This window comes from Coturnix japonica, chromosome 8 (genome assembly GCF_001577835.2).
Source record: "Coturnix japonica isolate 7356 chromosome 8, Coturnix japonica 2.1, whole genome shotgun sequence".
In the NCBI taxonomy this organism is placed as follows: domain Eukaryota; kingdom Metazoa; phylum Chordata; class Aves; order Galliformes; family Phasianidae; genus Coturnix; species Coturnix japonica.
The window spans coordinates 12,399,005-12,422,774 of NC_029523.1; the positions used below are offsets into that span (position 1 = coordinate 12,399,005).

General features: G+C 38.6%; 1 protein-coding gene and 1 long non-coding RNA gene across 4 annotated transcripts in view; one reads left to right on the plus strand and one right to left on the minus strand.

The window, feature by feature from the left end:
* Window positions 1–9,462, plus strand: part of LOC107317557 — a 22,128-nt gene extending 12,666 nt beyond the window's left edge. The window contains exons 3-4 of the long non-coding RNA XR_001556923.2: window positions 2,548–2,635; window positions 9,356–9,462. This is a non-coding gene — a long non-coding RNA (uncharacterized LOC107317557). The remainder of the gene's footprint in view (window positions 1–2,547; window positions 2,636–9,355) is intronic.
* BRDT (bromodomain testis associated) overlaps window positions 1–15,801 on the minus strand; it is a 24,357-nt gene extending 8,556 nt beyond the window's left edge. Inside the window, exons 1-12 of one of the 3 annotated variants that reach the window (XM_032446257.1) lie at window positions 15,564–15,801; window positions 9,363–9,601; window positions 8,332–8,469; window positions 7,518–7,644; window positions 6,144–6,316; window positions 4,719–5,090; window positions 3,980–4,108; window positions 3,585–3,773; window positions 2,050–2,231; window positions 1,684–1,976; window positions 1,479–1,592; window positions 307–432 (exon numbers count right to left, since the gene is read on the minus strand). In XM_032446257.1, coding sequence (XP_032302148.1) covers window positions 307–432; window positions 1,479–1,592; window positions 1,684–1,976; window positions 2,050–2,231; window positions 3,585–3,773; window positions 3,980–4,108; window positions 4,719–5,090; window positions 6,144–6,316; window positions 7,518–7,644; window positions 8,332–8,469; window positions 9,363–9,596 — 2,077 coding nt within the window. In that variant the 5' untranslated portion in view covers window positions 9,597–9,601; window positions 15,564–15,801. Of the gene's footprint in view, window positions 1–306; window positions 433–1,478; window positions 1,593–1,683; window positions 1,977–2,049; window positions 2,232–3,584; window positions 3,774–3,979; window positions 4,109–4,718; window positions 5,091–6,143; window positions 6,317–7,517; window positions 7,645–8,331; window positions 8,470–9,362; window positions 9,689–11,928; window positions 12,030–15,563 lie in introns of those variants that run through there. The other 2 variants (XM_015870414.1, XM_015870415.2) reach the window with 2 other exon arrangements.
* Window positions 15,802–23,770: the final 7,969 nt, after the last annotated feature.

Genomic DNA, 23,770 nt, shown 5'->3' on the forward strand with positions numbered 1-23,770 from the left:
AAACAAACAAACAAAAAAACCCAAAAAAGCAAAAACCCAGAGAAGTAAGCTATAGCCTGACAGCCAGGTCTCTGCTAGACACACAGAATTCTTACTAGCAGATTTTAGTCTGTTCTTCACTGTCATTTTATTATTTATTTTTCAGTCAGTTTTGAGACATTCATTTACTAACATCTAGACACGAGTCTTCTATGTTGAAGAGGACTATACAAATGATTTGAGATCTTGGAAAGCATTTGGAGCAATAGGTGCAAATTAGGAAGGCAGGTATTCTGCCCAGTCAGAAACAAAAGGAATCTTTCTGACCCGATTCAGAGTCACTGCTGTCTGAGGAGCTGGAAGCACTGCTAGTGCTGCTGCCTGAGTCGGAGAGGCTGCTGCTGCTTTCACTCAGTCGGCTTGGTCCAAAACTAGACTCAGCTCTGCTTTCAACTGCAGAATAAAAAGGAAGAGGTTGAAATGGCCTGCAGTAGGTCTCCATATACAAGCCTAGAATCTTCTTTATGAGGGCTGTTTTCCCATATAACTGCTGGTCTTCTATCATTATACTGTCATCTTACCAACGGATTCAAGACCTTCATAGAAGAGAGAGATTTACCAGCAGCAAGCTTGCATAAATGAAATAGCCAATTAAAAGCTGTAAACACATAACTTAAAAGCCTAAACTAGGTTAAAATATGAGCTATTTCAAGACCTTATTCAAGCATGGTTTCCATTATTTTTTTTCCTGCTCTTAAGTCTGTCTGTGCTTATTAGTGCTGCCAGACTTGTGTACTGGGGGCTTTACTATACTCACTTCTCCTCTTTCCCACACTACATGTAATCTAGAATAATTTTTTGCCACCTCCTCACCATATGACTGTTTCACATCTTCAGGGTTTAAGCTTAATTTACAATATTGTTCAGACAAAAAGTTTTTTCTCCAAGTTGCTTCTCCACTGGAAGCTTAGAAAACAAGAAGCAATATATATACCTATTTCCTTGGATACACGTAATTGTTAAATGCTAGCTTCAGTCCCCCCTTTAAAGAAGCCAAATGACAATTTAAAAGATTTTCTAGCCTGCCTCCTCCATCTTCACCCAACATTATGTTATTAACTTACCTGCTTCTTGTAGCTTTTATTTCTAGGATATTTTTAGGTCATCCAACTAGATTTCTCAATTTAGTGTTGGCTATCAGCTATAGTCTGACAGTTATGGGGCTAGTAAAGTTTGTATTATGTCTTCTATTGCAGAAGTGAAAAATGTTGTTTTTACTTCTACTAAAGGATTAGGTAGGAGAAATAAGGAATAAGATGTTTTATTTAAGGACAAGTAACTGCCTGTTCCTATAGTGTCAGCAACAAATGTAATCTTAAAAACCCCACAAAGGGAAATCTAAGACCTTAAATATTCTGAAGTCTCTATTTACGTAATAATACACAGGCCAAATTGCCCCTTCAAGATTTTTTGTTGCAAATAAATGAATTTCACATTACATTTGAAGTTCTCTCTCTTTGGATTTAGCTGACCGTTGACATCCAGTAGTCTTTTCTCCAGCTCTTGTTTCCTCTCAGAAAGAAGCTGTTCTTTTGGCTTCATTGCTTTTTTGGCTGTGTGAGAGATAGAAGTTAACACTGCAGCAAAACAGAAAATGGATCTGGTAAAATCTGTTTGGTTTTTTGATACATTTATTCTACATACCATGCTGCTTTCTTGGTCTCTTCCTCAGACAGGTTGCCACATAACTCTCTAATTCTCTGAGTGTTGAAGCCTTTAAAGTTTCAAAGTCTATTTCTATCTCATCGGGGCTAGAATTCCTCAGTGACGGTTCTCTTGATTGTATTATATGGACTACTTTTCCAAGCTTATCTCCAGGCAGCTTATTTATGTTCAAACTCAACTGCCTTTTTTCATCATAATTCATAGGCTTGGCACCATCATCATCTTCTGACTTATGTGCCAACAAGATCTGCTGGATGGCTTCCTTTGATTGACTGCAAAAAGAAGTTTACTGCAGTAACTGTAGTTTAAAATAATTTTACACCCACACAAGTCCCCCACACTTACATGTTTGAAGAGTGCTTTTTCTTAGACTTTTTGTGTATTAGATCTTTCTTCTTTTGAATCAGGCTTGCTTTAGCTTTGCTCTTGTTCTTCCCCTTTTCTCTTTTAGCCTTCTCTTTTTTCTTTTTCCATCTAGGTAAGGATGCTCTGGTCAAAGCCTGCAACTGCTGGTGAACAGCTTTAAGCTATCAAAGAAAAATAAAAAGATGGGAATCTTAAGTAATGTAGTAGGAATGGTGAACTGGTTCTATATGTGAAATCTGATCTCTTGCATTAGAATGGATACTAATGTTTGCTTTCCAAACAAGACTTGTTTTTCAAACATCTTAGTCTATTTAAAAAAAAAAAAAAAGTCACAGACAAGAGGTTTAGAAAACAAGGACACTTATTTTTATGCAGGTTCGTCTTAGAGCACGTATCTTCCAACAAACTGTAAAAACTAAATAGTAAATCTAAAAAAATCCACTGTAGCACTGTCCAGCAGCTTCTCTTTAATTTCAGGTACTTGGGGAGCACATAAAGCATTTACGTGATTTCTGCATTGAACTAACTGAACTGGGCTTGAGCATCGTCAATCTGCAAACCCAAGGTACTTTATTCTCCTGCTAGCTGTTTCCTATCACGTTTATTTAAACTTGAATCTTTCTGTAAAAGCTGTGTCAACGTCTTATAGGTTAGAAAGAGGAATTAAACTGAGAATATGGTTTTCAACCACACTGAAAACTATTTAGCTGTGGTGAAGGCTGTCTTGTAGAATTTGTTACCTTCAAACCAATATTCATGAACTCATGTTGTATGTCCTACTCTGGCAAAACAAACAAACAAACAAACAAACAAAAAAAAACCAAACAACAAACCACTAAGTTGTTCCTTATTTGACTAGCAGATCCAAAGCTCACTCCCTCCTTGGATTATAGATGCAGCAGCAGCAGCTTGAACTGATATGTTCAGGCAAAAATTAGAACCATCACACTGTTACACAGTAAAACACAGCTATGCTATTTATACTGTTGGCATTAGTTGAAATACCTCTGCTTTATTTTATACTAAGCTTTCTAACACTGAATTTATTACTTGCTTTTATGCATCTCAAAAGCACATTCCTGACTATGCAGAGGAGCTAACACACCTTGACATACTGAGCATAAGGGAGCTTTTCAACCACATAAAATGAAGCAAATGCCATTTAGAAGCATATGACTCTGAGCTGTGTGTGAAGTACCTGGATGCTGTCATCCATGGTATCATGGCAACAGTCTTATTTTTGTTCAAAAGATATGCCTTATCTAAAAAAATACTAGGCAAAAGCACTAGACCATATTTCAATAAAAGCAGTTTGTATATTTGCTGAGGCACTGTACACTTGCAGATTGTTAATGTTTGGAATTACTTCCAAACAGAATCAAGTTTAATTTTTCAAAATCTAAGTGACTATGGAGTCCTGTAAATGCTGCTTCTTGGTGCTGAGCCTCAGAATAGGCAGCTGTAAGAACACTAACAGAGAGATTACAGTCACAATATTGACTACTGGTGCTTACCTGCTCCTGAAGCTTTGCAAGGTATGCTGTTCTCTCCTTTTCAAAGTCTTCAGATGATTTCTCTTCTGAAGAGTCATCACTGCTGCTGTCACTGGAATAACCTTTTGTAATGTCTCTTGTGTGCTGTGGCAGAACACCACTTGTAGCTGGCTCATCAGGAATTTTGGCGAATTGAGTCTCAAAAACATCCTAAAGAATTTTGTTTAGGAACAGCAAATAAACATTTCAGATTTCTCAAAGCACTTTGAAGGTGCTATTTTTCTTCCCTCTAGATCTACACATCATAGGAGCTGATCACAGCAGATGGTACATCAGGGCCAAGAATGGCCAAAAAAATCCTCAACTCTTTTTCTGTTTCAAATCTGACTTAAGTAATAACTCAAGTAATAACTCACCTGAAGTTTTTTTGCCATGGCGACCACTTCATGGTCTGGAGAATTACATTTGTAGCAATTCATGAACATTAATCTAACATCTGCAGCAAATTCTTGTATATCTCTATATTCAAAGTTATCCATTTTTTTCTAGGGGGAAAGAAAGTGAATACAAGTTTAGATGTTAACTTTAAAAGTGCCTCCATAGCTTTGGTTTAAGTTGACTAACCAACTCAGTCCCAGACAGATCTGCCTACTGTTCGTAAACCACTGGCCATCAGTATCCACCTACAGGAGGGTTAGTTTTCACAGGAAAGGTGAAAAGTGCCACGAAAATCCAGTGCCTGAGGATTCACTACAGCAAGGTTGAAGAGGTTTAGACAGAAACAGAAGTAGACAGTATAGAACTGGATTTTGTCTTACATAGCACTAGCAACAGCATCACACAGACTGAAAGGGACTTAATATGTTTTATTAGCAGCCTGCTTAAATGGGTAATTCTCTGCACTACTACTATTAGCTTGTTCAAGGTGGATTAGTCAGTATGTACACAGTCCCCATGAGGCTCTGAAGAACTTCAGTAAATAATTGCTTCTTAGTGGGCAGAGCAGCTATGTACAGTTCTCTCAAACTATTCCTTTCAAATCAGGAGCAGCTTTCGTGGCTTTTTTTCAGTTAATGCTATTAAAATCCAGTGTAAAATCATTACACAAGTTATTTAAGCACAGAAGTTGTCCAGTCCCCTCCAAAACATACTTACTTTAATGGTTCCCAGATCTGTAGGACATTTGGCAACTCCTTTTTGCTCACCAACCGAGTAGGATTCCACATCCGCAGATTTTAAGAAAGGCCATGCATATGCTGAATGTTTCTTTGAGAACATTTCTTTGAGGATTTCATTACAATATTTTAGTTGTTTTGATAACTGAATCTTTTTGAGAACTTTAGGTGATTGCTGAGAATCTGGCAAGCCCTTCTTCAGAATCTTCTTTGGTATCCTAGATTCATTTTCACCTTTGTCTGCTTTAACAGTTTTTCTTTTGTTACATGTTGCGGAAGATTCACTGCTTGTTGTGAGTGTTGAAGTAGTAGGAGTCGTAGTGTCAGCCTTCCTTTTCACACCTTTTTTTGTCTAGAAAAACGAAATCTTTAAGTTTAGAAGATGTACATCCAGAACAGTTGGAGGTCAGCTTTGAAACTACACACCAAAAGAAGTGTCCTAAATCCTACAAGTATTAAAACCAAAAGAAAATAGTATAACAGCAAGTTTAGACTGAGAATCTACAAGACGTTACAAGCCAACAACAAGCTTACACTTAAGTTTAAAGGAAAGAATGGGAAGTAGGTTGTGGGTAGCTTTTAGCCAATTGAGAAGACTCAAAGAAACTGATAGGTTATGGAATACTCATGACTACCATGGAAAGCAAAAAAGTCACTGCAATTTATGTTAAACTAGCAGAATGATTTGTGTCTTTATTTCTTTAAACCCCAAGTGGTATTTGGTCCAGAGGAGATGCACAGACTTTGCCATTCATTTTCAGACTCTCTAGTAAAGCGGAAATATGCACCGTAAGAGAACCTAATACACATGCCTTGTTGGAAAAGGATAAAGAAAGCTATGCCAGTACAAGCTTGTTCATTTGATCAGAAGTGCCAGACATCCACATACAATTCATATGGCAGTTAAGTGCTTTTGTGTGCTACAAACACCTTTCCCAGCTAGGTAGTGTTTCAACTAATATGCTGTTTTTGGAACTCAAGCACTTAAATTGAAAACGTGAGAAGTTTTTGAATGAAACGTAGGAAGATCTTATTTCAATACTAAAACCTTTATCTAGATCACAAGGAAAGAATTCCTACATCAAGATGAAACTTGCAGAAGTATAGAAACACATTTCAAGAATTAGCTTCTTAGTTTACTTTGAATAAACAGTTTTCAACTCATATTTGTAAAAATAAAAATCTACCAAGCAGTCATCCCTATTTCTGCATACTTCCTAGAAATATTGTTAACCCAGTTATTTAGCAGAGGCATAGAGGGTCTGTTAGATTTCTTATTATCCTCTGTCACAATAGAAGTTTTGAAGAGATACTGCAATAAACATGACTTTTGTGGTCCTGCTGTTCATGCCTGGAGCAGTAATTTCAATATCTTTCATTCTGAAAGTTATTTGAGGTAACTTACTTTTGTGATAGGGATGGCAGTTGGCATTAAAGCAGTCAGCTGAGCTGCAGACAAAGGAGGTGATGTAGCCTTCTGTAGCTCTTGAGTTACCAATGTAGGCTGCTCTCCCCTTTCAGCTTGTTTCTGCCTTGTGCTCTGTTTAGATGAAGTCCCACTGTTTGTCTGCCGAGTTTCTGGTTAATTTTAAAAAGTTTTAAGTTATGCCTTAAAAAGTACAGTTGGACAGTTTTGAATAATACATCTTCCACACACAAACAATATAAGTAACAAATACAAGCTTTGGTATGTAGAGCAATGCTTTTTTATCCTCTACTCAGCTCTTTTAGTACCTCAGCTGTGACAAGTTATGGCTAGCTGGCATCAAGGAAACTGTGGATTAGCCTCAGAGCAGTGATTTAATAGACAATATACTAAGCCCCCTAGACTGTAAGAAAAGAGGAGTACTTGCAGAGAAAATACTAAGTCATTCTGCATACACATGGAATTATAGTTCTTCAAACATTTCAAGATTCATATGAATTGTATGTTTATACATGTAAAATATAGAAGTGGTCTTAAAGAGCTTCAGTATGAGCAAGACTGAATTATGAGTGCATCCATAATTGTAATAATCTAAGAACCTGCTCAGTTTCCAATGCATTTCTCAAACTTTCTGGGAATTGCTTATATCAGTTCAACACACACATTTGACATCATTCCTATTAAGGCACAACATCTTTTCATTAGGGCTAACAGATCCAGCAACTGACATTAATTCCAGGTCCACTTGGGAGACTACAGAGAAACCTCTAAGTTCACCTCCTGAGGTGCATGTACAATTCGAGACACTGAATAGTCCCACTTCTATTAATAAAAATATTTGACAATGTTGAAAGCAGCATATCGTTGAAGTGAAACATTTTTCAAGGTAATGAAGCACGTTACAAGAGCAATTAAGACAACACAGGAGGTCAAAGATGAATAATGAACTGAAGCTAATCTCCTGGACCACTTTAATTAGGCTTCCCAACGTAATTTGTAGTACCTAGTACATAATTTCCTCATTAGTTTGAGATGTCTTGACTGAATCATCTTTCTTGTGGACAACAGCACTCTGTTTCACATATAAAGGTATGCTATTACACTACTGATGGTGTTGTCAGTTTTCATATTCTGATGAGTTTTTATTCCTTGTCTTAAATACATTAGTAGAAGGTTCCTTTACAATATTACAGCTGCACTGAGTCTGCCAAAGCAGTAGCGTTGCTGGTCTAGTATGTTCTGGGAAAGATGGAGAGCATCCTGACCACTCCTGGGCTGAGTTGTGACCAGTTACAGGGAACTCTCTGTTCCCAGCTTTTATTTAATGTTAACAATCCAGCACATAGCTATTACCTTCTGGCAGCTTTTCTTTTCTTTTTCCTTTGTCAGGAATCAGTATTTCTTCTGGTGGCATTTGTGCTATTTTCTGCGTGAACACTTTTTCTAGTTCTTGGGCCATAAACACAATGTCATCACCTGCCTGCAAAATAAAGTTGATAGCATTCAGAGTGCAGAAGCTGCAGTAATAAAGCACTACTTTTTCAACTAACCATGGTCTATACTGAATTCATAATAACAGGTCAACTGTACCAGAGAGGCACTAGTCATCCCTATTCCCTATCTAATACAAGTTACTTCCCTATTGAAATAACAGCCCCTTTCCCTCACACTGCCCTGTCCTATTTACTTGTATAATTGTATGCTTTCCATAGCAAAGGGAAAAAAGGAGCAGGACTGCAATTCCTTTATTCATTCTTATGGTCTGAAGAAAGCTCAAAGATACTTAAGCACAGTCAAAGCTCAGGGAGATACACTTCAGCTTAAGTTAGGTTGTCTTAAGCTTAATGGAGGAGAGAAGCATGCCTCAGAGTAATTGGCCTTGGTCTTGTCTAGCTGTTACACTGTGCTGTAAGCTGTGCAAAATAAACCTTGAAGTTTTGCCAGCAGAACCCTCATGCTATGACAACCATGCATTCAGATGTTAACGGCAAGTTAAGCCTCACCTCTGTCTTCAGTCAAATCTAGCAGCAAAGCCTTCTCCCATTTCAAACAGAACTAGTTTCAAGAAATCTTGAAGACACTGACAAGTTCTATAGGTAGTTAGAAGTTTCCACTTGTTTGCATTCATTATAATTAATTACTAATAAGAGGCGTTTGTTTCACTTACCTTGTTATATATGTAGCAGTTCAAGAACATAGTTTTGAAGTCATCAATGCATTCTGCAGCTTTTGTGTAGTAATTATGTTCCAGACGCTTTTTAATTGTGCCCAGGTCCATGGGTTTCTTTATAATGCTGTAGTAATCCTGTGTTTTTCAAAGATTCACAACAAATCTCTTGAATATGAGGACATTATGATTCTGACACAATGACAAAAATTAGATTGCAAGAGGAAAAAACTGCATTATGTTTCATGGAACATTATGTACAATTAGTCTTGGACATGAGAGGACTAAAAACACCAAAGTTGGAAAATAATGAACTGAAGGAACCATACCATGGTGTTATCACCTTTCTACTCATTTGACAAAATTAGTACCTTCCAGGTAAGTTGAAATACCTGGAATATAATGCCAATTACTGATGTTTTCATTTGACTGAACAAGCTGCAACGATCTAAAATTGGACTATTAAAGTACCTAAACTAAGACAACTTATCACAGGACCTTGTGTTTAGTCCAGGAATGTGTTAATGATTTTGCACATGGCAAAAATCACAGTGAAATACATCAAATTGGTTCCAGATATTTGCCTGTTTATTTTAGGATCAGATCTGCTTTTTCACCACAAAGTATTTAGAAAGAGGTTGGCAACTTCCCCCCCCCCCCCCCCCCCCCCCCTTTTTAAAAAAAAAAAAAAAAAAAAAAAAAGTCAAGAAGAAAAGACATTGTTATACCCAGTATTAAGAAACACAGTTCAATTAGTGGGGAATTAGAAGATAGACAGCACAGAATACCAACATCAAGAAGCTCTGTAAGGCCCATGTGAGTGCTCTTATTCCTTAAAGAAATTTTGACAGTCTCAGAAAGGAAAGTGAACAAAGATGTAGCACTTAGTATTAACCAGCGACAGAAAGCATAGTTTTCTTGCTCTTGGAAGTGATTAAAGCAGTTCTCATGCTAAAGTAGACTTCTGATCTTAATTCACAAATACTGCAATACTTAACAGGATAATACTCTATTTCTGAAACAGTTCTTACTGGAAGATTCAGTGCTGCTGCATCCACGGGCTGATGAAACGGCCAGGAAAAGTTGTGTCGCCACATGGCTTTCATGACCACTCTCTGTAAGTACTGAAGTTGGTTTGTTTGACACCCACTATTTTTGGTGTTTATATATTCTGGTGGAGGAGGGTTAGTAATAAGAGAATGACGCTGGCTTGGAAGAGACATCTTCAACATACATCCACGTTTTCCAAAATCTTCATTACACATCTAACCTGAAGGGAGGAAAATTACTGTTCAGTAGAGACATCTAGATCCACTGCTATTGGTGTATTCATATTCCGTTTGTGACGTGTCAGTGATACGTCACAGACATACAGTTATGATTCAACAGAGACATACTTGTTCCACGGCATCCAGTTGGATGTGTTGAATTACCATGTTCAGTTCTTTAAGTTATAAATAATTACACTTGAAAAGGATTAAAAAAAGCTTGCTGAGTTCTGCAAGATTTCCCTGGGAATAAACTTCCTCAGGGGTTCATCTTTCACTGTTTAGGAAGACATTCTCTACATCCCCACCTCAGCAGATGGAGTCTTACAGAAGAGGCATGTCCTAAGAAACAGCTTTACAATGCACACAAGTCTCACCTAGCACAAAGTAACACCTGTGCATTACCTTCCTTACACACCTCTGCCAAACTCAACTCAGAAAAGTCCTGTCACCACCACGAAAATATTTTAGCTTAGAAGTACATTTTATAACAGTATATAATCTACACAAGCCTGAAAAGCAACTGTTTTTTCTGCCAGTGTGCATTGGCTTTATTGTATACAATAGGACTGTGAAAGATCAACTTCCCCACCCTCCATTTTAGGCTATAAAAAAAAAAAAAAAAAAAAAAAAAAAAGGAAAAACTGCAATAAGCAGCTATGATAATCGTTACCATTCTGAAATAGAGCATGGAGGTAAACAAGGACAGAGTGGCTGTGTTTTAGAATGGATAACACCAGTAGCAGGCTAAGCAATATGTAAATACTATTACATGATTTCATGCTCCTGTCTGCCCCCACAGTCCATCACTGTGCTGCAGAAATTAAGCTAAGAGTCTCATTTCCTCCTCTGCATTAAGGCCACTTCTCATATTTTAAGATTAGCTCCTTGTTTTATCCAGGTAACAGTCACTTTTTGTGCATTCATTAAATCAAGTATTACTTACTCTACTCTCTATCTGCCCCTCTTTCTGCTAAAGAAGCAGCAAAACCAGTCTGATTTGATCACTGTGTGAAGTATTTCATGAGTGTTTTAGAAAAAGTCTTAAATAGCTAAATAGATACTGTAATCAGCACACTCCTAGTCTTATGTTCCCCTCTTGCATTCTGTGTGGCATTACATATCACATACTTCCATCTTTGTTCTTATTTCTGCATTTAAAAGCAAGCCTTTAACAGCTCTTGAAGCTGAAGACATGTTCTCCTTTCTCCCCCATGTGTTCAGTCTCATCATTTACACCAGGCAGATATCTTTCAATTGATGGTATTGGCATCAAAGTAAAAGGAAACCAGAGCATCAGAGCTTTGTGTTTGTAATACAAAAAATGTCTTGGGCCCAGGTGCCTGTCTTTTTTAACCTTAATTTACAGTGTAGAAACTAACTTCTGTCCCACCAGACGAGCCAAGACCGCATTGTCTAAGGGAGAGACAAGGCTTTATGCTTGAGTCATCCATCCCTGTACTCCCCCTCTCCACCTTGGTCACATAACACTCCAGTTAAAAGTAAAATGAGAGTTTGCATTCTAAAGTAAGAGAGTGATGAGGTTGTAGCCAGCTAAGTAGTTTGATTTCAACCTTTTCACAACCCTGTGCGTTCTTGAGATGCTGAAGCTGGCCCCAAAGTCAGCAATCTCTGAGAAGCTTTGGGTACCCCCCCTTTAACATTTGTTTTAAGGGTTTGAGCCAATATGATACAGTTTAAGAGTAAAAAGCATATAGCTTTTATGATTATGTCCCTATGGAAATCAGTGCTTTTAGCAAGACACTGTATCTCTGAAGAGCCACAGTGAAAGTAAACTAAGCTTTTTTTTTTTTTTTTTTTTTAAATTTCTAATATTCTGATAGATCTCAGAGAGGGCATTAGTTCACTTACTCGAGAGGAAAAAAAAATGTTTTCCCATGCTATATTTCAATATTATACCAACTGAAGTAGAACACATCGTCCAAGTCAGAAGCAACGGCTCAGATAAACGTTAGCATCCTACCAACTGAATAATAACATTCCTCAAGGCCTTTCTAACAGCTTTTTGGTTAGTTAACACTCAATTATCTCATAAAAAATTACTATAAAGAAGTATTGAAGAAAGCCTCTTATTTTAACGTACTACAGCCACCTGGATCTAAGCATTGCCTCCTTACTCTAAGCAGCCAAATTTTCTTTCAGGAAGACAATAAACCCCTTATATCTATCCACAGAGCACCATTTTATTAGTATGAGGGCCACAAAAACCACTGACTTACAGCTTTTATCATAATCAGTCTATGTTATAGACCTCAGATAACTCAAAGCTGAATTGGTACCCTTAGAACAGACTAGATATCATTTTTACCTCAGTTTTAAGAAAAGCTGGAATATAGCACCTCCCCACCAAAGGGAAGAAGGAAGAACAGAGCTTTAGAAGAAAGGACAGAAAAGTCTTTATAATCTACTCAGTCCTTTGGTTTACTCACCAACACAGCTGTGCACCTATAACCTTACCTAAAACCTAGTGTGTGATCAATTCTAATTGGGAAGTTATCTGTATAAAATGAGAGCAGCTGTTAAGGGCTAAGACACCAGTTTGTTTTTTTTAATTTTATTTTTTTATTTTTTAATATCACACTTATTCACTTACTAGTTTATCAATAAAATAAGGTCGAGGGATATAAACAATATAGATGGTATAACAGGGATGCAGAAATATCATATCTGTTTAAGCATTCTATGGTATTCATACCTGCCTATGCTATTCTAATCCCTTACTGAATTTTAAAAGCAAATATATTAAATAATTGTTGTTCTATCAAACAATGAGCTGGGAAAGGTAATGGTATAAATTCTAATAGTGGCAAAAGAAAAGAGAAACTTTTGTCTCTTGAGTGTACTTGTTTGTTGTCTTACTTAGTTTTTTCTCCTTAGTTTCCAGTTTGCAATTGCTTAACCTCCTTTGAATCTGTCCTTGTTCTGTGAAAATTTTCAGTTGGCTGAGTTGGCTGTGTCTATGAGTGGGGCAATGCTGTGTTTGAAAACTATGTTAGTTTGGTTAGTAATCACTTGGGGATTTCTTTAAAATTCAATTTTCTATCTGGTGCATATCTGATGTTAAAATAAGCTGAGAAAAGAATGCACGAGGATAGTTTTCTTGAATTTAAATATGATATTTTGAAAAACATCTAAAAGCAACCAAAAAACCTTAGAAAAAATGTTGTAGTATTCTTTGCTAGTTCTGCAGTTTTAGTGTTTGCTGCTGACTGGCTCTGGCTGGCTATGACCTCTGGGTCACGGTGCGCTCAGCAGTTTTCCCAAGGGGAGAGAGGAGAAAAAGCCAACAAAAGAGTAGAGAGGTCACTTTTATGCTTTTGTCTTCACCTGGTACCTGCTATTTCCAAAACAGTCATAGCACCATCCATTCAGGTGAGAGATTAGAAGAAGATATCTGACCAGTTCCAGACTATCAGTTTTTAGGGGCTGATACATAGGCTGAGATGGAGTGGCAGTCTGGTGGAATATGTCATGACAGTTTACTCTTCTGCAGTGGGCTAAGCACTTTTTTGAAGCTGTGTTATTCATCAAGGATTCTAACCACAAGCAAGACTCCACTGACCTGGTGAGCATCACTGGGGAAATAGGTTGGTGGCTGGGATTAGATATTGTGTAGGAAGTGATTCAGCTATTCAGTGTATTAAATGAAGTCTCACTGATAGTTGTTAGATATCTACAAGCACAGAGAACATCTGTTGAGTGGGATCTGGCCTACAACAAAGGCATCTGTATTTCCCATGTGTAGAAGGGAAAGTTAAAATCCTTGTAAGGGTGTCAAAGTACAAGTTGTTGGAGGTAATTAACCAGATACAGTGGGGGAACTATCTATTTCTTTCATTTTTAAATGAAAAAAATGGCATTTTGCAAATTTTATTTGTTTTTCCCCAATTGCTATGGTTGATATTAGTTGATGTTTGCTAGTTCTCTTCTAGTGAATTTTTCTGTTACAAATAGCCATTTATCCCTTAAGCAAGATGAACTGCTCCTGAATATAAACCTCTATGTAAAAACTGTCTAGAAGAGATAAACAGTGTCAGTTGTATACTAGGTCATTATGTACTAACAGCTAAGGTTAAGAAATTGGAAATAAATTAGTTATAGTAGTATGTAGATTTTTAATTAAAGAGCCAGTCTGATTTAGAAACATGGACGTTATCATGCTTTTATCCAGTCCATAGCAATGTTAAACAGCAGTTTAAAACATCAGAACCTTTGTGATAAGGAAGGTAATACATCTGGGCCAGAATCAAGTTCTTAAAAATCTTTCTAGTAGCATGAAAATACCAAGTGGAAAAAGAAATAAGACATATTTTCATCACTGCCTATACTAAAAAGAATCCTCCTATATCCCTGCTTACAATGTGAGATTATAGTGAAGTGGTCTATGGTCTTCCTATCTGTCATACATTTTCCTAAAATACTGGAGTTCTTCCCTGGAAGCAGTGCACTGGACAGAGCACTTCAGTTGTCATTCCTGTGGCAGATTTCTGCATTGTGCTGACCTAAATCTGAATAGGGTTTCGTGAGATAATGTCTGAGCTACTGTAGTGTTACTTCCTAATATTAGTCTGAAAACAACCCTGGGGGTGCTGATGCACATATTAATGCATTGCAGCAATATTGTCTTGAACAGAACGCTGAACAAGGGCAAGCGTTTGCAGAATTGTATGGGTTGTGGGGATGTGTAAGACAAGATCATTTAGGAATCAAATTTCCAACTGTTATATCCTTCCTGTCCCTCTCCCCACACTGGTGTATACTTTGTGTTTCTGGCTGTTGCTCTGAGACTGTTCAATCAGCCTTATAATGTGCCAAATGCAAACAAGAGCAAAACCTTATGAATGAATACTTCATTATAATTGAATGGTATTTCCCTAAAGCAATCGCTTACAGCATGTTCATTTTATTCTCCCAGTGAATATTTAAAGTACCACTTCACAGTGTGAATAATGCAGCAGCACACATAACCACGCAAGTATCGAATACTTCAGAAATGTTAGGAAACAGCAAAGGGGACTGAAGCTCCCCACACACACAGAATGTGATTATGGAAGTCAACTCTAGACTATAGCAAGACAGAGAAACTAAAAATGATGACTAGCGTTTTAATTTATAGGTCAAATTCAGCTCTCAGATACTGCTGTAAATTTGGAATAACTCCACTACCTCAAAAGAGTTGCCTTTAGTTTAGAATAGAATAGAACAGAATATTTCAATTGAAAGGAACCTACAGACATAATAAAATCCAACTGCCCAAGCACTTCAGGCCTAATTAAAACTTAAAGCATCTTACTGAGGGCGTTTTGAATACCGACAGGCTTGTGGCAACAACCACCTCTCCGGGAAGCCTGTACCTATATTTGACCACCCCTATGGTAAGGAAGTTTTTCCTGATGTCCAGTCTGAACCTCCCGTGGTGCAGCGTTATGCCATTCCTTCACATTCTATAAAGAAGCAGAGCCTGCTCCATTTCCCCTGCTCGGGAAGCTGCAGGGAGCAATGAGGTCACCTCTCAGAATTCTCATAATTAGACAGACCAAGTTTCCTCAGCTTCTTTTCACAGGATACTGCCCTCCAACCCTTTTATCAGTTTTGTTACCATCCCCTGGACATGTTCAAGTACCTTAATACCCACTTTATAATAGAGAGAACAGAACTGCGCACAACATTCAAGGTGAGGGTGCACCAAAGATTATTCCCCCATGCTGGTTGTTGAACTCATTGAATCATTTTCCCAGTTATGTATAAAGCTACGTTAGTACAAGATACCATGCCAGAGTACCCATATGTTGTAGTTAAACCCTGGCAAGCAGCTAGATATTGCACAGCTGCTTACTTGCTCTCCCCAGATGGGATGAGGGAGAGAATCAGAAAGGTAAAAGTGTGAGAACTCATGGGCTGAGATAAAGACAGTTTACTAGGTAAAGCAAAAGCTGCACGCACAAGCAAAGCAAAACAAGGAATTCACTTGCTACTTCCCATCAGCAGGCAGATGTTCAGCCACTTCCAGGAAAGCAGGGTTCGTCACGTGTAGCAGTGTCTCAGGAAGACAAACTCCATCACTCCGAACATCCCCCTCCTCCTTCTTTCGCCTCAGCTTTTATTGCTGAGCACAGCATCAGATGGTATCCTTTTGGCCAGTCTGGGGCATCTGTCCTGGTTCTGTCCCCTCCCAGTAGCTTGTTCACCCCCAGCTCCTCACTGGCAGTGTAGCGTGAGAAACTGAAAAGTCCTTGGCTTAGTGTAAGCACTGCTCTACAACATCTTAAAACATTGGTGTGTTATCACCATTATTCTCGTCACAATCCAAAACATGGCATTGTATGAGCCTTTATAAAGAAAATTAACTCCCTCCCAGCCAAAGACACGACACTGGGATAGTTGTACACAAAAGGCTATAACAGGTACAGAAAACTTGTTAAGAAGAATTCATCCATCCTAGAAATCAGTCTTGTTGCTATTTATTGTTTATTTTTTTTCCCACCATTTATAGTGGTGTCACTTACTACAGACATCTCACACTTCATTAACTCAGCCTTCAGTGAGTGTCTGACCAAGGCACTACTGCAGAATGATCTTGGTTTGGGCCGTATGACATATTATGAGATGATGGAGCTGGCAACTGTGTCTTTCTCTGGAAATTAACAAACTCTTTTATTATGTCTCAGTAAATTATTTCTGACAGTTGACCAGTGAGACATTTCTCATACTTCTGCTGCTGCTCCCCTGGACTCTCCTCATCTGCAGGTTGCTAATCTTTTTTGCCTTGGGATGTTTTCTGATACTTCATCTTACCCTAAACTATTGTGTCCAACTGGCTGCCTTGCTTCCTGCCCGGCCTTAGTGCTGTTTGGGTGGTAAGGGATGTCTGCTTACCCTTTATCTTCTAAGTTCTTCCTTTGCCCTTACTTCCCTCCCTGATTACAATTCCTCCTCACAGTCTTTTCTGTCTTATCAGACCTTCACTTCCAACGGCCAGCTTGCTTCTTTTCTTCCAGCAGTGCTGGATATCTTCACTGAGACTGTATCTGTGCTTGAAAGAGAGGGTATCCTGTGGAAATATTAGTTCCTCTTTAAACTGAGCTAGAAAAGAAACCCTCAGGTAGCAGAAGGCTGGTGTGCATTCTTCCCTGAATAGGACTTTAACACATGCTTCTGTACAAGTATGCAACAGTTCTTTTCCCCATCCTGTGGCCTTTCGGTATACTGAGAGAATGGAAAAATAGTGCAAACTCTAGAAATTCCACTGATTTTGAAAAGGGAGCTCTTCTGATATGCAAAACTGTTAGAGCCAACTTTTCAGCATCCTTTTCAATTGCTGATTGTCAAGGGAAAAGGATCAGGTTGTTCAGTATGGTCTTGCATTCCCCAGGATAATGATGGTTGATATTAGTGCTAAATTTATGTACAGTTTGTGGCTACTGGAACCAACTGGGGTGCAATGAACAGGAGAAATGAAACAGCATATTGAGTCTGAATTTCATCTCTTTCCCTCTGAATATGTCAGAAAGGGACATATTTTTTCTCTTCTAAGTTTTCTAACATTTGCCTAAGGCAATAGCACATGATAAAATTCTTAGTGTTTGGTCATAAATTAGGGATCTAATTTGTTATTTAAAATGTTACACGTGGCACTGTTACCATCATATGATTCCCTCCAAAGAATCTGAGTACCACTTTCATGTGTGTCAAAAGGGCTGGATGCTCCCCACTCTTCCAGTCTCTGTTCTACTATAGAGAAATTGAGGTTGGAAAAGATGCATCTGCAGCTTCATCTGCCCACTGAGCTTAGAAGTTTTTGTTGAAGGAGTGTTCTTGCACTGGTACAAGTCTCAGTGAGAATAATCTTTTTCTGATTTAGTAATGGTTTATTTCAGCATAATTTGAATTTCAAACATACATCAATTGTATCTTTTTGCTATCTGGGCTGACTCTATGTTGCAGCTGGTTAGGAGAATGAGCATGTCATTGTATGGGAAATTGGTAATCACAGCCTGAACCTCTGATTAATCAGCTGAGGCAAGTGTAGGGTCAGCTGTGGGAGCACAGGTGAGAGTAATTTAGCTGTGCTCCTGGAAGGGGTGGAGCTTGACTCCATCTCCTCTAGACCTCATTTAAGGGCTGACCACCGCTAAGGCAGCATCTCTTGGAGGTTGCTCCCTGGTGGAGATTGCCTCAGCATTTCCCAGTGAAAGTATCCATGTTGGTGAGTTTTTCCTTATAAATAACATTTTGAATATCTGTTACCATCTTTGTATCATTCTGCCTTACAGTCATTAATTGCTGTGCCTCAGCTGAGACCTAAGATTTTTTTAAATTGTTCTTCTGTGATTGCAGGCTATTATGTGTTTATACCCCTTATGATCTAAGCTAACCCAAAGCAAATCTGTTTGAAATGAATTTCAACTGTCTTTGACATTAATAAAACATCATGCCTAAAATACAAAACCCCAGCCATATGCTTGGCCTGATCTGACTATACTTGGAGCAAAACTGCATAAAGTACGTACTTTTTGGATCTCTTATCCTTTTCAACCCCAGGGTGTTTCACCAAGTACCACTTGGAGATCCTTCCTGAAATGGTTTGCTGTGCGTTTCCTGATTCCCAAGCTGTTGCAACATTCTACCAGTAGATGTCAGCTCAGAACTGGTAAAAAGTTCTCCACTTGTTTCAAGGTAATTGAAATCCGTGGTTCACTGGCTTGGGCCTTGGGTTTTTGTGTCAAATTGCTTGTTTGACGTGCAAAGCGTGATGTCCCTGTTCAGAAATTCAACATATGACAAGGTAAAATTTGAATACTTTATGATATTTATAACAAGAGAGAGAATTCAGACAATGTGATATTGGAAAAAAAAGAAAACCAGTTCTTCTACATGATAATAAACTTTAAGGAGAGATTTCAAAAGAAAGAAGCAGAATTGCTATAGCATTAGGAGTAGTTTCTGTCTAAGTGAACTAGTCACCTATGTGAGAGAATGTGAAAGGAGGACATACTTGTTGTATACAGCTCTATTGGGATTTTTTTATCCTTAAAATTATAAGGCTATTTACAGCTTATATATGTTTCATTGTCAGAGAGGGAATAATTTGGCCATCTGTCTTTGGAATAGCCTGGCACGTGCACCTAGAAGTTGGTACAGGGAGTGTATTTCTCTGCATAGTGTGCAGACAGGTGCCATAGTGCTGCCTCTGTTTATAGCATTTTCTCTCCCAGGCATGAAGACTTACTCTTGCGCTTTTGGGATGTGTTTTGTGAGCCAGTAAGTAAAGACTATAAGTCTTATGTTCAGAAATTCCTTCTTTAGGGGTAGAGGCACACAACTGGTATGTTCCCACACTCACAGTACTCTGTAGCTATTTCTCCTGAGGATTGTTGGAGGCATCCCCCAGAGATCCTAGTGCCTCAGCAACTGGTGCTGTATTGAGACTTGAGTTGTGCTGCATTGGGAGAGAGCTTGCTGTGCCATTTGAGGCAGTGATTTCAGTCCATTGTCACATTTAATGAAGGCATTTCCTATTCTGTGTTTTTTGAGAGCTTTGTCTGTTCAAATCTGCATTTTATAAGTGGATTGATTGCTCCTGCTTGCAGCCAAGTTGCTTGTGCTGTGGAGCAGGCATTTGGTGAAATCACTGGCATTCAGAAAGGATTTTTCTTGCAGTGTAGCATGTACAGAACAGGGAGGTGAGAATACAAACTCCCTGGATGTGGTGAATACTGCAGTCAGTGTGCATTTTTGTGGAGGGACAGGGGCTTCAGGATGGGCTGAGGTCATGTTGTACACATCTGGGAGAGCCAGCAGTGGGATATCCAGGAATTAGACCATGACACAGATAGGGAGTTTTCTCCTTTCTAGATCCTGAGTTTCAAGAGGGCTTCATTTTATTTGCTCCCTAATTGTGTAAACTGTGGCCTAGCTCAGTGTGCAATTGTGAATTACAATAAAACACATAGGAAACTCATGTAGCACTGTGTTTTTAGGAGATTAGTGGCCTATTTACTGAAAAAATGGACACTTCTAAATAATTCTGTTTGAATACCAGCCTGGTCAGGATCACCAGTTATACTGGGGTTTGACAAATGGTTGCACCTGTAGGCAGGGATATTAAATTCATACAGGGTATTGCAAGGAGTTGGTTTTTTACAGAGCAGAGATGAGCAACCAAATGCCTTCATTACTAAGGTGGGTGTGGGAAGTAAGAGATACTCGTTGTTACTAGAGTGTGCAGGGTGAGATGTTCTGAGGGAGGCTGTCGTGTTTTTAACAATTTTAATCAATTTGTAATTAGATTTTCCTATATGGATATCAGTTGATTTGTCACAGCCTTTATACGATTATAGGTTTAGTGAAATTTTTGTGTGTTAAGTGACCATATTTCGTATAGGCTTAACATGGCTTTAGGTTCTGTATGACTGTGATATTTAACAGCTTTAATGGAGCTTAGTGATCTGTTTGTTGGCTCTTTGCATGTGTGGAACTATCATAGCAACGTCTTTTAAAAACAAACCAAATTGTTAACTAACCAATTAGGGCCAAATCCCTTTAAGGTCACTAGCTGCGTGTTCACATACATATGCAGTAAATTAAAACAATCTGTATGTTTATGTGCTCAAAATATCTAACATTATAATAATGCTTGGATGAAAAGGCTTGGAGCCAAGTGTCCGGATGCTGGTGCTGAAGCCGAAGGAGAAACTGGCTCTCAAACTGCATATGCAAGCCTTTGGCACTGGGCTGCACAGTGATATCATGAGCATGAACTCCTTCTCCCAGGCCTCCATCCTGCAAGGACTCTGACCTGCATTTTCAGCCTGTGCCACACCACATTCCACATCCACTTCAGTGCAAAACTTGTGCAAGGCCTGCTTCTCCTTCCTCCTCTCTCTGCGCATTCCAACAGCAGTTCTTGCTAGCAGCATCTACAGGCATGTTATGTTAACAGATGTTTAATAACTTTAAAATTTAGCCAGGGAGAGTCTGTTACCAGTGCTGGTTCATAGAATCATGGAATCCAACTATGGTTCTTACTATGCTTCTATTAGATAAAGCTTGGACAATGTAACCTTTTCTAAAATACCATAATGGAAAAAAGAACGAGTAGTTGAGGCCTTAGGGAATATTCCACATCCCTCTGCCAAGGAGTCTGTGAAGCGAGCAGCATATCAGCAAATGGAGAGGCTTCGTAAGTGAGCAGTACACTTTTCCTGACTTTGCACTGTCCAGAAATCTCAGGCTGTTACTGCTCTTCTTTTGTGGAGTACTTATTAGAGGAGAAATGATAGCACGCTGCTTCCAAATAAGCACACATGCTTGCTGGCAGAACAGCAGCTTGTTCTCCTTCGCCATCATAGCTCAGCTCTGCAAATAAAGGAGGATGGATAAGCAGTGTAGACATACAGCTGTGTGCAGTCCTGCAATCTGTGCTGTTAGGAGCATTCCTCAGCTGATCGGAAATGTCTATTGCTGTAACAGTGCAGTGAAATGTGACTTTAGCATTGGGTGAGGTGCTGTGGTAACTATAACCATGCATAGTGAGCAGATGAGGATCCTTGTGCTTTCAGCAGGAGCCCTGTCCCTGCCTCTCGTGTGTCCAGATTTTCGTGGTCCTCAGCATTGTGTGGAGCTGAGGCAGTGGCAGCTCTGAAGGTGGCAATGGGGATTAGAGTACTTGGGCTGGGACTGCAGCCTGCATTCTGATAATTCTGATCCAGCTCTAAGAGAGAGAATTCCTGTGGCGAGGAAGGGCACGGAGTGTGTGGAGGAGGTGTATTTCTAATAGTAAGAAGGGGAGATGTGGCTAAACCCTAGACTTTGTCGTTCTTGGACATTATGAGCAGAGAGAAGGAAAGAGGGCTTTGATACAACTGATGCTAAAGTAAATGTTTGCTCAGTAATGTGATATAACACTTAGAGAAATATGGGTGAACTACTCCAGAGAGTGTGTGCAATGGCTTCTGTATTATTCTCCAAATCCTGCACGATCCTCCAGCATGGAGGTGCGCTGTGCATGTCTGATTTTCTTCATGGGGTGGTCAAGATGTGTAAATGTAATCTTTTAAAACAAAAAATGAAATGCTGAGGCTTTGTGAGGGAGAAAAAAAGCTGAAGGCCAATTGTAGATCAGGAAACTGGCTTTTTTTTTTTTTCTTGAGATGAATTTCTGGCTGGAGTCTGTGTTTGGCTTGAAGAAGGGTAATACAGTTTATGCAAGCCTGGGACCACAGAGTATATTTATCTAGCTTTTGTTTATTATTATCTATTTTTCTGAATTTCTAAATCTGTTTCAATATATTTGGAATTAATAATTCACTTTTACAAGACATTACATGTTGTATTATGCCTTTGGATGCATTGCATGTGCAGCAGTCACAGAAGAGGCACTACATGTGCATTACTGCTGTACCTTTATATTTATCTACATGCCAGGATTAATCCAAGATGTGGTAATGTTTTGCCTTAGAGCAATTGTACCAATGAACCTTAACCCTGATCTTAAGAGACTTATTCTCTGTTCCTCTGACAGTTTGTTTATTCTTTAACTTCAGGGCCTCTTTTGAGCTAAAACAGCCATTAAATACAAATTGTTCTGGACAGATTTTCTGCTTTTGAGTAACAAAAACTGTAACTTATTTCCATTTCTTCCTATACCTTTCCTCAGGTGATTCCTGCAGACATAAATCCACCTTAGTATACATCCAAAATAGTAATATTCTAAATGTGAAGAAAAAATGCAACTGATTAACTTTTGAATGTGACTTTTCAATGTTTTGTGGTTGTAAGAACTGCTGCATGCAGGGGGACAAATCCTGCTGTACTCTGTGGAGGTATAATTCTGAATGCAATGTGTACAGTCTCAGTACTGGAGGAAAAGCATACAACCTTGGGTATTTTCAGTCATCTGAGGAGGTTCTTGTCCTGTGTGACTGATGGATGACAGTCATCTTGTTCAGTGATGTAATGTGTTGACAGGTAAGTCCTAAGATGCATCTAAAACTCCATAATTCAGCGAGAATTTTGAGCACTTAATTTTTTCAAGTGTCTGATTCATCCAATTAGTCAACTATTTAAAAATTATTGAAAAGAATAATCTCAGGCAGTGCCTGAGTACGTGTCCCCATATTAAGCATTATATTATTTAGTTAGTTTTAACTTCTCCATACGTAAGGAATGTAAAAAGGGTAAAAGAGCAGAAAGGAAAAAGGGTTATCTGCCTGTAGTGCAGTGGAGATATCAAGAGAAAAACAGAGCCCCCTTCAGCTGCTCTTATTAGGAGCTGGATCAAACCTAGAATTTCTTGCATTACTCTTGTGGCTCCTTTGCTCTTCTCTTTGATAATCAAGAAATTCAATTAAATGATTATATACTCACTAAAAACGGAGTAACTTCTGTGTAGATGCAACACAGTGAAACTTACATCATTAAACCTTTTTTTAGTTGGTGGATGGTTGGACAGGATGATCTTGTAGGTATTTCCCAACCTTGGTAATTCTGTGAAACTGTAATTAACCAAATGCCTTGTATTGTTATGGGTTCCTTTATACTATTTCTTCCTACAGAAATACTGAAATGGAGACAAAGATCTGTTTAGAAATGTAGTACTATTCTAGAATTTTATCTAAAATGATAATGTATCATAAGGCTAATGTATCATAAATTATGATCTAGGAAAAAAATGAACTAGTGAAAATCTGATTCAGTTTTTCATGTTGCATCTCACTAATTTTAAAGCCTAGCTGTAAATTTTATTAAAACACAGCAATAGTATTTCTGAAGAAATTGTAGGCAGTTGAAAAAATAGAGTTGAAGTGGAGTCTTACGAGATATTAAAGATATTCTGTGAACTCTTGGTGCTACATCCATTAATTCTAAATTTTGATAAGTGTTGGGTGTTGATGGATGCACTGAGCAGAACTGGGATGGGCTTCATTACATTTGCTGCAGCAGTTTGTAAGGATTAGAGTTATGACAACCTATAGAAACTGGAACTGAGGGAATTTGCAGAATAAGCACCTGCCATACGGCTGAGAAGAACGAAGGACTGAAAGGAGTCTCAGATTGGCTTCCTGAGCAAAATCTGCATCTGCTCAGGTTGTGTTGTCCTGTAGTGATGGTCTGAGGACTGAGGCAGATTTTACAGCCTGAAGAAATCT